At 40.4% G+C, this 13,518-nt stretch overlaps 2 protein-coding genes across 2 annotated transcripts in view; both read right to left on the bottom strand.

Moving 5' to 3' along the window:
- The window catches only part of rras2 (RAS related 2), a 30,420-nt gene extending 28,818 nt beyond the window's left edge, over positions 1-1,602 (bottom strand). Inside the window, exon 1 of the mRNA XM_005936516.2 lies at positions 1,039-1,602. Within this exon, the coding sequence (XP_005936578.1) occupies positions 1,039-1,140 (102 nt within the window). The 5' untranslated portion in view covers positions 1,141-1,602. The remainder of the gene's footprint in view (positions 1-1,038) is intronic.
- A 2,522-nt stretch (positions 1,603-4,124) lies between these two features.
- copb1 (COPI coat complex subunit beta 1) lies at positions 4,125-12,588 on the bottom strand. The gene is made up of 22 exons (XM_005936518.3): positions 12,436-12,588; positions 10,834-10,986; positions 10,195-10,424; positions 9,862-10,031; positions 9,666-9,780; positions 9,457-9,549; positions 9,221-9,358; positions 8,961-9,080; positions 8,640-8,747; positions 8,377-8,523; positions 8,102-8,247; positions 7,847-7,943; positions 7,602-7,762; positions 7,376-7,496; positions 7,049-7,276; positions 6,387-6,566; positions 5,907-6,051; positions 5,680-5,799; positions 5,410-5,555; positions 5,150-5,239; positions 4,710-4,865; positions 4,125-4,374 (listed from the first exon to the last, which is right to left on the bottom strand). Exons 2-22 carry the CDS (start codon positions 10,922-10,924, stop codon positions 4,315-4,317), a joined length of 2,862 nt encoding a protein of 953 aa, XP_005936580.1. The 5' UTR covers positions 10,925-10,986; positions 12,436-12,588; the 3' UTR covers positions 4,125-4,314.
- Between the last annotated feature and the right edge of the window lie 930 nt (positions 12,589-13,518).

Below are 13,518 nucleotides of genomic sequence, written 5' to 3' on the forward strand. Positions count from 1 at the left end.
GTGTGTGTGTGTGTGTGTGTGTGTGTGTGTGTGTGTGTGTGTGTGTGTGTGTGTGTGTGTGTGTGTGTTTGGGCCCTCTCCTAAATGGCGATTATGAAAGCCTGGAAGGTCAGAGCAGTGTCTGCACTGTGCTGGAATGCAACCAGGCATTACAGGGAGGTAAACTGTTTACACGCCTTTTATATGTGACACCCAGCAAGTTTTCTTCAAGCAGGCTGCTGTATAACTGATTAAGAGTGGTGGAAGCAATCTTTCATTTCTATAGATTATCTATATTAGTGCGCTTGCTTGCCTTTGGTTTCAGATTGAAACGAGGTTAACCAGCAGACCTGGTGAGACTCTGCATCAGAGCACAAAAGTTAATCATCTCTCACTGGACATTTTGTGCAGCTGCTGCTTATTTTACAGTCACCCAACCTGAACGGATTTTCTCTGTCTAGTTCACATATTTCCAGTGAGATCTGGAGGATCCGTTTTGGTTGCACTTAAAAAGAACTCAAACGCACTTTTTCCTCTTGAGAGTGACACAGAGAGACACCAATGTACCAACTTTGTACAGCTTTTGCATCCTTCTATTTGAAGTATTACATTGTGTGGCTTGGTGGGCCAGTGCACCCCCTCTCAAAGAAAATCACAGGACTTCTAACAACTTAGCACGAACTCTAAATCCGCTGCTTTACTTTGTAGGGAAACTTAGGTACAAGAAAATAGGACAACTCTTTAAGCTCCAAAGACCCACTTTCCTTTCTCTTATGACTAGCGGCTGTACAAACTGCAAAGTGGAAGTGGTCCTCTCGGAAATCGTCGCGTTAAAGTGACAGACGTTTAATTCTCCATATCTCGCACTAAAACCTCTCCATCCGTCCGACAGTCGCAGGCCTCGGCAAAGTAGTGAGGAAAAACAGACCCCGGTGTCCGTTTACGGACGGAACCCGTGTCCGGCCTCTCCCTCCTTGTTTGGCCGTGTTTTTTCGGGCGAGCGTGGAAATCAGAGCGAGGCTTACATTCGCTTCAACTGCAAGGTTTACCGCTACTGACCTGAATAAACTGGATAGTCAGGGCTGATTTCCCGACGCCACCTCCTCCGACCACAACCAGGCGATACTTCTCCTGCACCGAGCCGTCCTTCCAGCCTGCCATCGAGGACACCGCCGCCGCTGTCGCTGCCGAAACACCAGTGAAGCAGCAAACACCCACTTTTCCCCCTGTAAACTGAAGAGGCCCTCGTAGTTGGAGGCACCGGAACGCAGATACAGAGGCCAGCTACGTGCCGAAACAGTCTCGCCTGTGCAGCAGCCCCCCTTTCTCTTTTTATTTAGTTGTAGGGATGTAAACGAAGAGGGATCCCAATCGGAGCTACCACCGCCTGTCCATACGCCTGACCGCGTTTCGGGCTCGCCAACACTGCACCGTTCAAGATGCTGATCCGATAGTTAAGAGTAATCAGCCAGGCTAATACTGATGTCTGACGCTAGGGGCTGTTTCTAGAGGCAGTCTGCAAACTGCTTCAACACCCTCCTGCACGCACACACACCGACGCAAGTAGACCTCAACCCACTCTGCAGCTCTGCCCTGACACTAATATCATGCACCCTGCAGTCACATTCCTGTCCTCAAATGGCTCTGCGCTGTCTGCTCGCTGTAATTACAGCCAATTACGCAGCGATAACGCGCCCCGTGGCCGTCGTCGTCGCAACGTAAATATGGTTTAAACATGCTGGAAGTTACTAGTTTCTTTACTTTTCAGTCCAATGAATAAAAAAATAAAAACTGTAAAAAAAAACAAACAAACTCAGGGTGACGTTTCTTGATATGTTATCTACAATATTTCCACAGCTTAGTCGGATTTAAACATTTTATTTGTGCTGTGCGCGACATCCAATTTTAGATAGATTTAATTAGAAAAAAAATCACTTATTTTAATATTCAATTATTTAAAAAAAAAAAAAAAAAACCTTTTCCAGCACAGTGGGGAAAAATAGGTTTTGTGGACAGATAAAGCAAACGGAGGAAATGCAGTAAAAGTGATGTTTGCAGGAGTATTTCTGCACGCTGCACACACGCCTGCTGCTGCCCCGCAATTTACTATAAAATGCGCACATGTGTGCACTTTATATGCAGCGTCATAACTCATCACGCAGGTGGAAATTGAAAGTGATGGACTGTGATTTGTGTTTTCTTTTTGTTTTTTCCCTTGTTGAAACGGACTCATACCAGTTCGTCTAAATTACAACCTTTTATTTCATTGCGCAAAGGTCCCTACTTGTGTTGTCAGCGCGTAAATCGTGTCTCACTTCGTGCTAAATCCAATGTTTAACTGCATTAAAACATCAACAACAAAACATAAAACACCACATGGCTTTGGGACCCGTGGCGCCACCCGGTGTCAGAAAAGAGAAAACGCGGGGCCTTAAATCAGTACATTTGCATAATGACTGAAACTAGCCCACTGAAGTCATTATGCAAATGTACTGTTTATAAGATTGGGGAAACCTGCAGTCAGCTGAGACTGAAGAAGTCACTTGGATGAGTGACGAAACGTTTCTCCCACAAAACGCTACGTCCAGATGAGCAGAATCAACTTTTGGAGATTTACTTTCCTGGATGATTGAGCATGCATCAAGACTCCCTCCAAATGGTTTACATGGTGAGTGCTGTCAGTTTCAGTCGTACCAGAGTGGTTTTAAAATATAATACAAAATATTATATCACCCAAACCTTCTTAAAATTTGGAGGAATTGTGACAGTGATCCTGTGTTTAGCATGAACACTTTGTGTCTACATATTGATGTGGCAAAGCAAGAAAATCACCCAAAAGCACAATGCCAAAGTCATGCCTTGTGTTAGAAGGTGTAGCTGTGATTCTCATAATAACTATACCCGAACCAGACAGTCTGTGCTGTGCACACGGCAGTTGGAGTTGGCTGTTTATTTTCACAGTTGAAGGTCTGACCTCAACGCCACCTTTCAGCCTTTATCTAAAAACCCTGGGGGGAGATTTTTACAGATACTGTAAATGTATGACTGGGGTGGTGACCCTTTAATCTGGCCTACTCCCAGAAATATCCCTTTACTCATAAATAATAAACTGGAGGGCGAGTGGAATATGGAGGCCTGTGCCAGCACTAATCTATCTCCATCTCATTATCACGCTGACAGTGAAACTTGCAGATGGCTCAGAGTTCATTTCAAATCTTGGCAATATATTACCTGAGGTTAAAAGAATTTATGTTCTTGCCCAGGTTATGCATGTAGACAGACATTTTCAAGGTGATGTCGTCAGTTTAGAGGTACTGGCGGTACAAATTCCAATCAGTTACCCCACTGTGGGAGATATTGTGGAAGGAATCTGAGGAATTCTAATTAGATCCCAGAGCTACCATCACAAGCTAGACACTCTCTTCACTTTGGGGCACAACGTCCTTTAGGTAATTGTAACAGCTTCTTTAAAGATTATTACTAAACATCTACTGTCATGCACATTAAGGCAGGTACAGCACAACTTTCCATACTTTCTAAAAGAAGGCATACAGTCCAACTACATTTCTGGGTTACCGTTGTGCTGGAGATGCTCCCAGCTGTCACAGTGGGTGGGGTGCACCCTGCACAGATTGCTAATCTGTCACAGGGATAACACAGGGACAAGCAGACAACCGGTCACACTCACACCTATGCCCAATTTAGAATCTTTACAATGAAAGGCTCCAGCCAGCTGATTCAAACCTATTACTAACCACTGCTCCGCCCTGCCATCTCCAAAATTCAATTCAATTTTATTTATAAAGCACCAAATCTCATCAACAGTCACCCCAGGAAGCCTTATACTGACCCTACAAAAAGGGTACACACTTATTTAATGATCATTGGTTTAGTTTGGATGTTTTTCTGTCTTATGCCTTTAAGAATATCAAATTCAATAAGAACCTTAGTGGTTCTGGGAGGTACTAGAGGATTTTTTTACCCTTTTCTTACTGAATTGAACTGGAATTCCCTATCTTTTGCATATACTGTCTTAAGTTTCATTTGTAAATTGCACTATTTTGAAAAAAAAATAAAAAATAAAAATAATGAGGTTTTAATAAGAAAAAAAGGCTCTTAACTCAATGAAAACACCACAGAGCATCTTTTGGACATTATTTCAATACATTTATTGAAAATGAAACAGGACAGCGAAAGCACATTGCTGAGATGTAGTTTTCAGAAAGAGGTGATGTTAAAAAATATAGAGCACAGAAGTAACTGACCATATAATAGTTCATATCTGCTATGACGATGATCAAACAGTAAGTTAGGTGACACAGAACAGCAGCTGTTTCAGACATTTGCCTTTTTTTGGGAGAGGTTGATCTTGTCACCCAGACTCAGGGCCATCCCCTGTGGAACAAAGGAAAGAGGGTTAGCTGCGACACATGCTACACATTAGCATATCTGAAATACAGTGAAATCTATCAGCATTTGGAGATTAATAAATGCAAATTTTTTGTTAAATGCGTGCATTTAAGGATGAAAGTCCACACTTGGGGTACTTTAGAGAGGCAAAAACTGTGTCACTGTGCAAATACTTGCAGAACTGATCAGTTATTTCAAATCAAATCAGTCATGTGATATTTTTACAAATGGATGCATTGCTTTACTGAGGGGAAATAAAGTCCACCTAGCCTTTACCTCTCAGATTCTTAAGAGTTCACGGTGTGGCAGCTGTGACCTACCTGACTTTTAGCTCTAATGCGTATGTGTCCATTGACAGGTGCATCGGGCCCCAGGTGGAAAGGCTTCTCAATGCTGACATTAGCCAGGGCATCTTCTCCAAAGATAGAACGAGCATAAAGGTTGGCCGCCATGAAGCCACAGAAGCCAGACAGAGCCTTGTTTATGAGAGAAGAACGTTGGTTAAGAACAACAAACAACATCACAGTATCTGCACATTCATCTTATAAGGAAGCACTGGCATGTCTTATGTTTACATATATTCTTTATATAGTCAGCACAAGAAACTATCCTGCTATATGGCCGCTAATGATTCTTTCCGATGTGCACTGGTGCCAAAAATTTTAATTACCCTTGTTATTTGTATTTGGGAAAGCTGCCAAGATTTAAAAGGTTGTTTACTTTCCTTAGTCTGTGGTTTACAAAATGTTCTCATACCAACCTTTTCAGGAGTCAAACACTTCATGTTGGTGGACTTGAGGATATGCTGGAGATACTCGTTCAGCTCAGTGATGTTGGTGTTCACTGTCACCTACAATAAAGAAAGGACAATCAGTTCTCAGTGTTAGTTGAATGTGCATCAACTAAACCCATTTTTAAAAAAAGAGAGAGAGAGAGAGAGAGAGAGAGAACTTTTAACATGTCCCACTTTTTGCAAAACGAGTCAGCTTTCAGGAATGTGTTTTAACCCCTTAAGTTTACCTTGTTTTCCCACTCAAACTCTGCCCACATCTGTCTGAATTCTGCATCAGTGCAGGAGGCTGGCTGGATGTAGTCCATGATGTCAATATGGATGTCGCTGAGGACAACGCAGTTTCTGTCGCTAGCAGCTCCTGACACATCGTAGACTGAAAAGAAGAATCCAGACATCCCCACAATTAATTTAAAAAATGCATCTACAGAAAAAAAAAAAAAGAAAAAAAAAGGTGTGACTTGAGATGTGATGCTAAAAATAGTCAAAAATTCTTTTACCGATGTTTCCAAATATAATGCCATTCTCTGTAGATGCCACCTTCACATTGGCCTTGATGTTAGCAAAATCATGAGGTGCAAGAGTTAAAGGTGAAGGCTTCTCAACCAACTTAAGATCGCCTGCAGGACAGAAAGTTGAATTACATTATAGTAGAAACCCAAATGTGTACAGCTTAAATGAGAGAAAAAAAACATCTTTTCACAGAAGTTGAAAAAACTACACTAACCTAAAGTGGCCAGCTCAAGTGTGCAGTTCTGAAGAGTATCACTGGTCTGATTGACCACCAGCACATCCAGCACAATGTCATACTGGTTCACATGAACGTAGGCTTCAGCATAGACTGGATCTGAGAAGCCCGTCAGCTGGGTCACCTAAGTTGGACAAAATGCATTCATTTAATGATTAATAAACAACCTAGTACAAGCACTCCCTAAGCACTAGTTTATTATCTTTTAATAACCTATTAAAAGCAAAGCATGTGCACAAGAAGGGCTTCAGCAGCGGTTGCTGCCATGTTGCCAATAATATGAAATAATATGAACAGTAAATAAGTTAGACTAAGCCGTAAACTTGAAATGCACGCAAACAGCAATAATCAGTCCCTTTCCCTCTTTTTCTGTTCAAAAGCACTACTCCAACATTATCTCTCACATTAATTTCCAGTTTCCTTTTATGGAAAGGCTTTTAGGGGTTAAGTATGGTGCACCTTGTTGAGTTTCGATGCCAGAGGATCGGCGGCCTCCTTCCTCTGAGTGTTGCCCATAGCAGCCAGCAGGCTGAGCTGGAACTGGTCCTCCTTGGAAGTCATCTCATTTTTGGCCATGAGCTGCATGAAGGATATTGGATCGTCGGCCTGGACCGTTACATTGCGTTTCTCAGACTCTTTCTGTAGTCAGAAGAAGAAACACATGTGGTTATTTTTGGAGGAAATAACAACCCCAATGGAACAACAACAAAAGTATCTATAATGTAGTCTAGTATAGTGAAAATAACACAGCATAGCAAGTTACAAAAAAGACATAAGAAACAGTTGTTCAACAGAAAGAGAATAAAAACAGATGTTATTGTGCAGAACTAAGAGAAACTGGAAAGACAGAGACAATGCTGCTGTCAAGAGAAACTGGTGCACTATAAAAAAAAAAAGTTTTCCATCAGTCCCAAAAGTCTTATGTGTATACACATCAGGTTTAAATGATCATCTAGGGGTGTGATATTACTACACTCCTCCTTAGACCTATCAGGGTGCAGGCTCTTGAAAACAAAAGTTGGCTTATAAACATATCACAGGTTTCGTATTAAATTTGGCACCAAAAATTTGCTCATTTTCTGTGTAACGAGGTTGGTGAGTTTTAGGTCAACTTTCATTACCTTCTGTGACAGCTTCTCTTCCTCCAGCCTGACAGCCAGCATGTGTGACAGGGATCTGCGACACTCCTTGTTGAAAATGTCATTCATAAGTGGTGAACACTCTGACAGGACCTTCAGGCAAAGTGAGATGCGATCCACATCGTCGTCTGTAATTGGCTTCTTGGGCAGAGAGCACTTACCCAGGTGCAGCACAGTGACCATGATCAACATGGCCTCTGCAACAAAAGACTGCAAGGGGGGGGCACCAAGACAGCAGGGGTCAGAGGAAGCAAAGGTAGGGCAAATTATTAAAAGTGCTTTTATTGAAATGAAGGAAGAATAACTTACATTTTGCTTCTTTTTATCTTGAACAAGAGCAACATAGCGCAAAGCCACTTTGGTCAGCGTTGTGGCCAAAGAAGCTGCCACATAGAAGTCTCCATCCATTAGGAAGCCTCTGAGTGGAGGTCTGGAACAACAAATTCTTAATGAGCGAGGTGGATGGAAAATTCAACACAATGAAGGGTATACAGTGTTAGCAAAATGCTTTTCCTCCATGATGTCCAGTGTTTACCTATCTTCCTCCTTCTTTGAAGGCCTGGAGGAGCTGAGGGCACTCTGTGTCACATAAGTGCCCATTTCTGTCACAAGTTTCTGAGCTGGAGCTGCGCTCACTTCATCTTCTGGCTTCACCTCACCGGTCTCCTTCTTAATCTCATTCTCCACAATTGGGATCTGTCCCGGGGAGAGACAATTATAAACGTTTTAATCAAAATAGCGTGCGTTACTTGTAATCCTGACAACAATGAACAAACATACCTCTCCCAAGGACCTGCGAACTTCTGTCATCACACTCTGGATGTCTTCCTTGGTGCTGCAGTATTCTCCTAAGATCCACAGTGCCCCCCTATAAATCCTGAAACAGGACAATTGTGATGAAGTTTATAAACAATCACAGTGCTACACAATCAAAGAGTAAGTAGTGACTTCCCTTTAGCAAGCACAGCCTATACAATGGTTTCTTAACCACGAATTGACTTTCATCTGCTCTTTAGACTCATCAGGATTACTTACTTGACAGTTCTGATGGCATGAAAGACTTCCAGCATCTTCTCGATGATCAGGGGTCTCAAGTTGTCAAACCTCTGAATGGCTTCCCGCACAAACTCCAGCACATCGGCAGCAGCTGCCTCATTAGTGTCACTCAAGAATTCCATCAGCTGTAAAACATCAACATATAGAAAATGTTTAGAAAATGTTTTATTTTAAAGACCGTTTATGATAAAAATGTATATTTAGAAATCTAAAGATATCACGAGAATCTTAAAAGGAAATAAGAGGAAACTCACCACAGGTATGACATTGGCTGCCATGTCAGGAAAACGCACGCTACACGAGTGGAGGGTGCGCACCAAGAGCTGCCTGTACTTATCAGTGTCTTCATGCTCTGTTACGTTGTTTGTTTTGATCACTTCTTTCTTCAAAACAATCACCAACTAGCAGCCAGACAGAAGTCACTACTTTAACACTGTATTCCAGTTTTTCTAGGTGTCAATGCAAAAACAAAAAAAGCAACAACAAAAATACACAAAAGCTGCAAATGTCAACAGACCTCTTCTACATTACGGGATGAAACAAGGTCCAGCGCCAGCTGTAAGGTCTTCTTTCTGACTTCCAGGTCAGGAGTGCTTAGAACACGCAGGATGTCCATCACAAGGTCCTGAATGAAAACGTATTAGTGAGACCCAATTTTTAACACAGTTGGTACTGACACATAACAATTTTTGTATATTTTCTAATAAATTTTATGATCTCAAAAAGACTTCTTTTGGGTACCATTCCTTTCCTTTTATGGTTTCTGTAGTGAAAGAGCCACTAACAACTTTATTTGTTAAGTGCTAGAAAAACTAATAAAAGCCATTATGAGACGTACCTGGAGCACACGCTCATGAGTGGGATGCTCCTTCAGTTCGATGAGACGATCAAGAACGATCAGTTTCACATTATTGTCGCTCTCCTTGATGATCAAATCAATGTAGCACTGGGCAGCAGCCTAGAGTCCAACAAAGCACAGAATGCATACAGGCTTTAATAAAGCAAAGACAACAATCTATCTAAACGTAATACAATGTATAAAGCACTGTATAAATGATACAAGACATACACACAACCACTGAAACACTGATGACGTACCTTAATGGCTGTGGGAGCGCTGGAGAGTGTTACAAGGGTGCCAGCAGCCTCATACTTAACCGCCGGGCTGGAAGACTGCAGCAGGTTGTAAATGCAACGGATAAAACGGGCACGCTCAGAAGGGTTAGCATGGCAAACCTAACAGAGGGGAAAAAAGAAAAACAACAAGAACTTGGATGTGAAATCATCCATTGTGCTAAAAGGTTTAGATATGCCCACCACAAGCTGTGACTCACTTTGTAAATCAGCTCCACAATAACCAGCTGGAGGATGTCTCCAAAAGTGTGAACTTGGTCAATACATGTGCTGAGGTAGTCCAGAGCGCGATCCTGCAACATATAAATGCATGAATGACAAGGTGTGAGATAGACCTTTGGCATATTTACTGTATGACTAAAAGTAAAAGTAGAAACAGTAAGAAAAGAACAGACAATATGCTACAGACCTGGTCTGCATGAATCAGCATCATGAAAGCATTTCTCTTACAGCTGGCATCTTTCTCATTGACCAGGAAATCATGGATCAGCTCTGGAGCATCTGGGATGAGATGTTCAAAGTTCCTACAAAACAAACAGAGCTGGTTGTTGTTCATGATGAATACAGTTCAAAATTTATACGTTATAATATTTAGCAGCTAGTACCTGTAGATTGTGTAAATGGCCAGGACAGCGTTACGGCGCACATAACTGTGGCGGTGCTCCAGGCAGGCCCGGATCGCTGGCATGAGAGGCTCAAGCAACTCAGACTCCTTCAGCTTGCACAGGAAACGCAGAGTGGAGCCACGGATGAACTCATTGGGATGCTGCAGGTCCTGAAATAGAAGAAATATTTAAAATTAGAATTGCTGAACTTATTTTTTTTAACCTTTAGTTTTCCCCCATTGCTATAGTTATGCTGTAATAAATAGTGTAACCTGATGTGTATATTTAAAAATGCACTGTTTATAGCAGCTGATAGTATATAACTTAGATTACCTTCCTGTAGGCATCACAGACCAGGATCATCTCCTGAAGGAGTTTGCCATCAGGAGTTGTTTTGGGAACAATCTCCCAGAAAACCAGCAGCAGCTTCTTGATGGTGTGGTCTTGAAGCGGCAGCACAAAACGGATTATAGTCATCAGCAGTCCCGGCAACTTCTCGCCATTCAGGATCATGATGATGACCTTCTTCAAGGCTTCAGTCTTGGCCTTGATCTCTCCCTTTTCTAAAGAAAGATTATTATATTTAGCATATCAATCAGTTATTATTTAAACTAGTCTTCATCGAATTAAATTCATCTGATACTAAACTTCACCAAAAACTCTCAAAGGACGTTGTGAGGTTTTACCCCCCAAAGGACACTGACTTATTTGCATGTTAATGCAAAAAAAGTTAAACCAATCCTGATCAAAGCTTGATGTCATACATCAACAATGCTTCTTTGAATCAAAATTAATCTATAAAAAAAGATTTGAACAGTTTTTCCCCTAAACCAGACATTATATAATGGCCTATAAAAATAACACTCATACATCACAAATGCATTAAGATGTAGAAAAAAGTGGAGAAAGGCTATTTTTCCCCTTTGTACTGTATATTGAGGTAAATTATTAAACTTTACAGCAAATGGTTACCTAGATCTGCCTTTAGGCTGACTTCAGAAGGGGGCTCTGAGTCCGAGGCAACATTGATCAGAGTGTAACAAACGTTCTCTGCAGCCGTCATTTTGCTGCTGTGCTTGTATCAGATTAGAAGAATCCAAATGTATGTTGCTCACTGGATAATACCTATGAAAACAGAAAAAGAACAGATTTCGTCAGTGATGGAGAAAACATTTACACTGGTGAAAAAATCTCAGTGAAGTCAAAACTAACCTAATCTCATGGAATACGTTTGCCAGTTCTTCCTCTTTGTTTATGCTAACTATGATCATCAACATGTTTCCACACAAGATAAAAGCACATAGATTTTATACACACAATTTGATAAAGTCCTATACTTATAATTGATCTATATCTGAAATAAAAGCTGTGGTAGTTTGAGTTAGTCAGATCAAGTTGTTGCCTTTTTGTACACATTTTTTTCTGTTTCCAAATAGCATTTCCCTGGTAATCTGTGGTAGGATAAATTTGTCCTAGAATTTCTCTTGTAGATATTCAGAAACTACAGCACATCAGTCCACTCCCTTAATAGCTCAACTGCACTGGGTACAGTTTTGGATAAATGTTAAACTTATATTACACATTCTTAAGGCCCTCTGTGGATTTGGTTGCACTATATATCGAAATCTTTTAAATCTGTGATATTTTGCCTTCAAGTCATTGAGGTCATCCTCCCAACAACTGCTCAAAGTGCCATCTTCTCACCTAAAAACTTAAGGTGACTGGACCATCGTTATTGCCCCTAGTCGATGAAGCAGTCTGGCTTCCCGGACAAGAACCTCTAAGGTATACCCAATTTCAGCTGCTTTTAGTAGAGTTCATCATGATTTGGCCAAACGTATTGCAAATGTTTTCCATTGCTTTTTGTGCGTGTGTGGATGTTTTTACCAATATTGAAATCTAATTATGTTTTTATTCTTAGTTTCTCGCTTCTTCTTAACTGCAGTTTTATTTTGCCGTCTGTTTTTGTGAGTTCCGTGTTTTTAGTTGGGTTCTAGGAGACCTGTATTACAAATGAGTGTGTCAGTAAAGCACTTTGTGCTAACTTCTGTTGCTTTAGAATTTAGCTATAGAGCTACAACTGAATTGCAAAACATACTACTAGCTGAAACCTGGAGAACCAGGTGATTGGTGTTCAGTCTACGTCTGGATTAAACCTGAAAACGACAATTACTTCTCAAAATTAAAGTCAGATCAAAGTTTTCAGCTGCTTTTTACGGAAAATCTTGGTTCCCTTCATCACAAAACAGCATAAGCTAACAAGTCAAAAAATAGTGACACGCAGCTAATAAGCTTTCTAACAGGTTAAATGGCGTTACATGCGTAAAGACAAAAATGCTAAAATAGCAAGGTTTTGCTCATTTTTATTAGTTAGTTGTCCCCAAAGCTGGTTTTTCTAGGTTAAAACACAGAACCAACTGCTGACTATCAAGAATTAGCTGACAGGAGTTTAGCTTTTGCTTCGGTTAGCAATGAAATGGAGGACAGTAACGTTAGCTAACGAGCTTATGAGTTACCACCAGACAGCGAAACAAATGTCACTCATGTTGGTTAAAAATAAGTCCCAAAACCTACCTATCTGCAGGACTATTATCCTCCCAGGTGACCTTCGACGTGCAGTTTGAGATATTTACATCTGTAAAATTTCTCAAAAGCTCCCGCAGGCGAGCTCTCACTCCCTCGGCTCTGCACTACTTCCTAGTGACGTGGAAGATTACTTTACCGAGAGCCACATCACTGCTACCGTGCGCCACAAGGCTCAAACCGAACGCCTGTGCAACACAAACGCAAAAAATAAATAAATAAAAGAAAAGAAAATCAATCAGTGAACAAAAAGAAAATCTAATAAGCTGGTCCTCTCTTTTTGCTTAAAAATAACACGAGAAAGGCCGCTAATCTTATACTGCCAACTTTAAATGAATATATTGTTATGTATGTTGTCTGTCACCTTGTTTCTATGGTTGAGATACGTTTACTTTTTTAAGCTGTTTTGTAAGTAAGTAAGGCATTATAGTTAACTAAAATTAAACTAAAACAACACAATGAATAAATAATTCTTGCCCTCATAAACATGAAGCAATAATGTTGAGTGAAATGCAAATGAAATATATAAAATCAACAGTTTATGTATCCAAATAATGAATCATTAAGAAAAAAGTAATGGGTATAACTGAATGCATACCAATCAAGTACATTTAATTAGACCATATTCCATTAAATTTTACATTTTACATTTTACAGTTATGTAAGAAATTACGCGGAACACATACTTAAAATCAAATTATTAAAGTTAGCATTTTGGGGATAAATATTTTTTGACAGTAGATTTGTCAACGAATTTAAAAAAAACTAAAAACTATAGTTTAGATTTTTTTTTTAAATTACAATTATTTTGTCAACTTGGAAAGCTAACTAAAAATTTGGTAAAAAAAAAAAGAAAAAAAAGAAAAAGTGATGATGATGGCTTTGATAGACATGCTAATTGAGACTTTGGGTATCTACAGGTCTCCTTTCAAAAACATATGTGTTTTTTAATAGTAATACCCACCTGCTGAAGTCTGCCTAATCTCACCTTGATAAACCACCTACACACTACACCTACAAGAGCTGCTCAGGCATAGATAATGCGTGTATGGATGGACCCCGAATTAAAACACG

Source organism: Haplochromis burtoni, unplaced genomic scaffold, assembly GCF_018398535.1.
Source record: "Haplochromis burtoni strain Fernald_Lab_line unplaced genomic scaffold, NCSU_Asbu1 Contig_50, whole genome shotgun sequence".
Classification (NCBI taxonomy): domain Eukaryota; kingdom Metazoa; phylum Chordata; class Actinopteri; order Cichliformes; family Cichlidae; genus Haplochromis; species Haplochromis burtoni.

Excerpts from the sequence above, each read along its gene's own strand:
- copb1 (XM_005936518.3), bottom strand. The coding sequence starts at position 10,924 with ATGACGGCTGCAGAGAACGTTTGTTACACTCTGATCAATGTTGCCTCG. Across the intron at positions 9,359-9,456 it reads TTGTGGAGCTGATTTACAAA|GTTTGCCATGCTAACCCTTC; the intron begins GTGAGTCACAGC and ends CCCCTCTGTTAG. Across the intron at positions 8,524-8,639 it reads CATCCCGTAATGTAGAAGAG|TTGGTGATTGTTTTGAAGAA; the intron begins GTCTGTTGACAT and ends TCTGGCTGCTAG.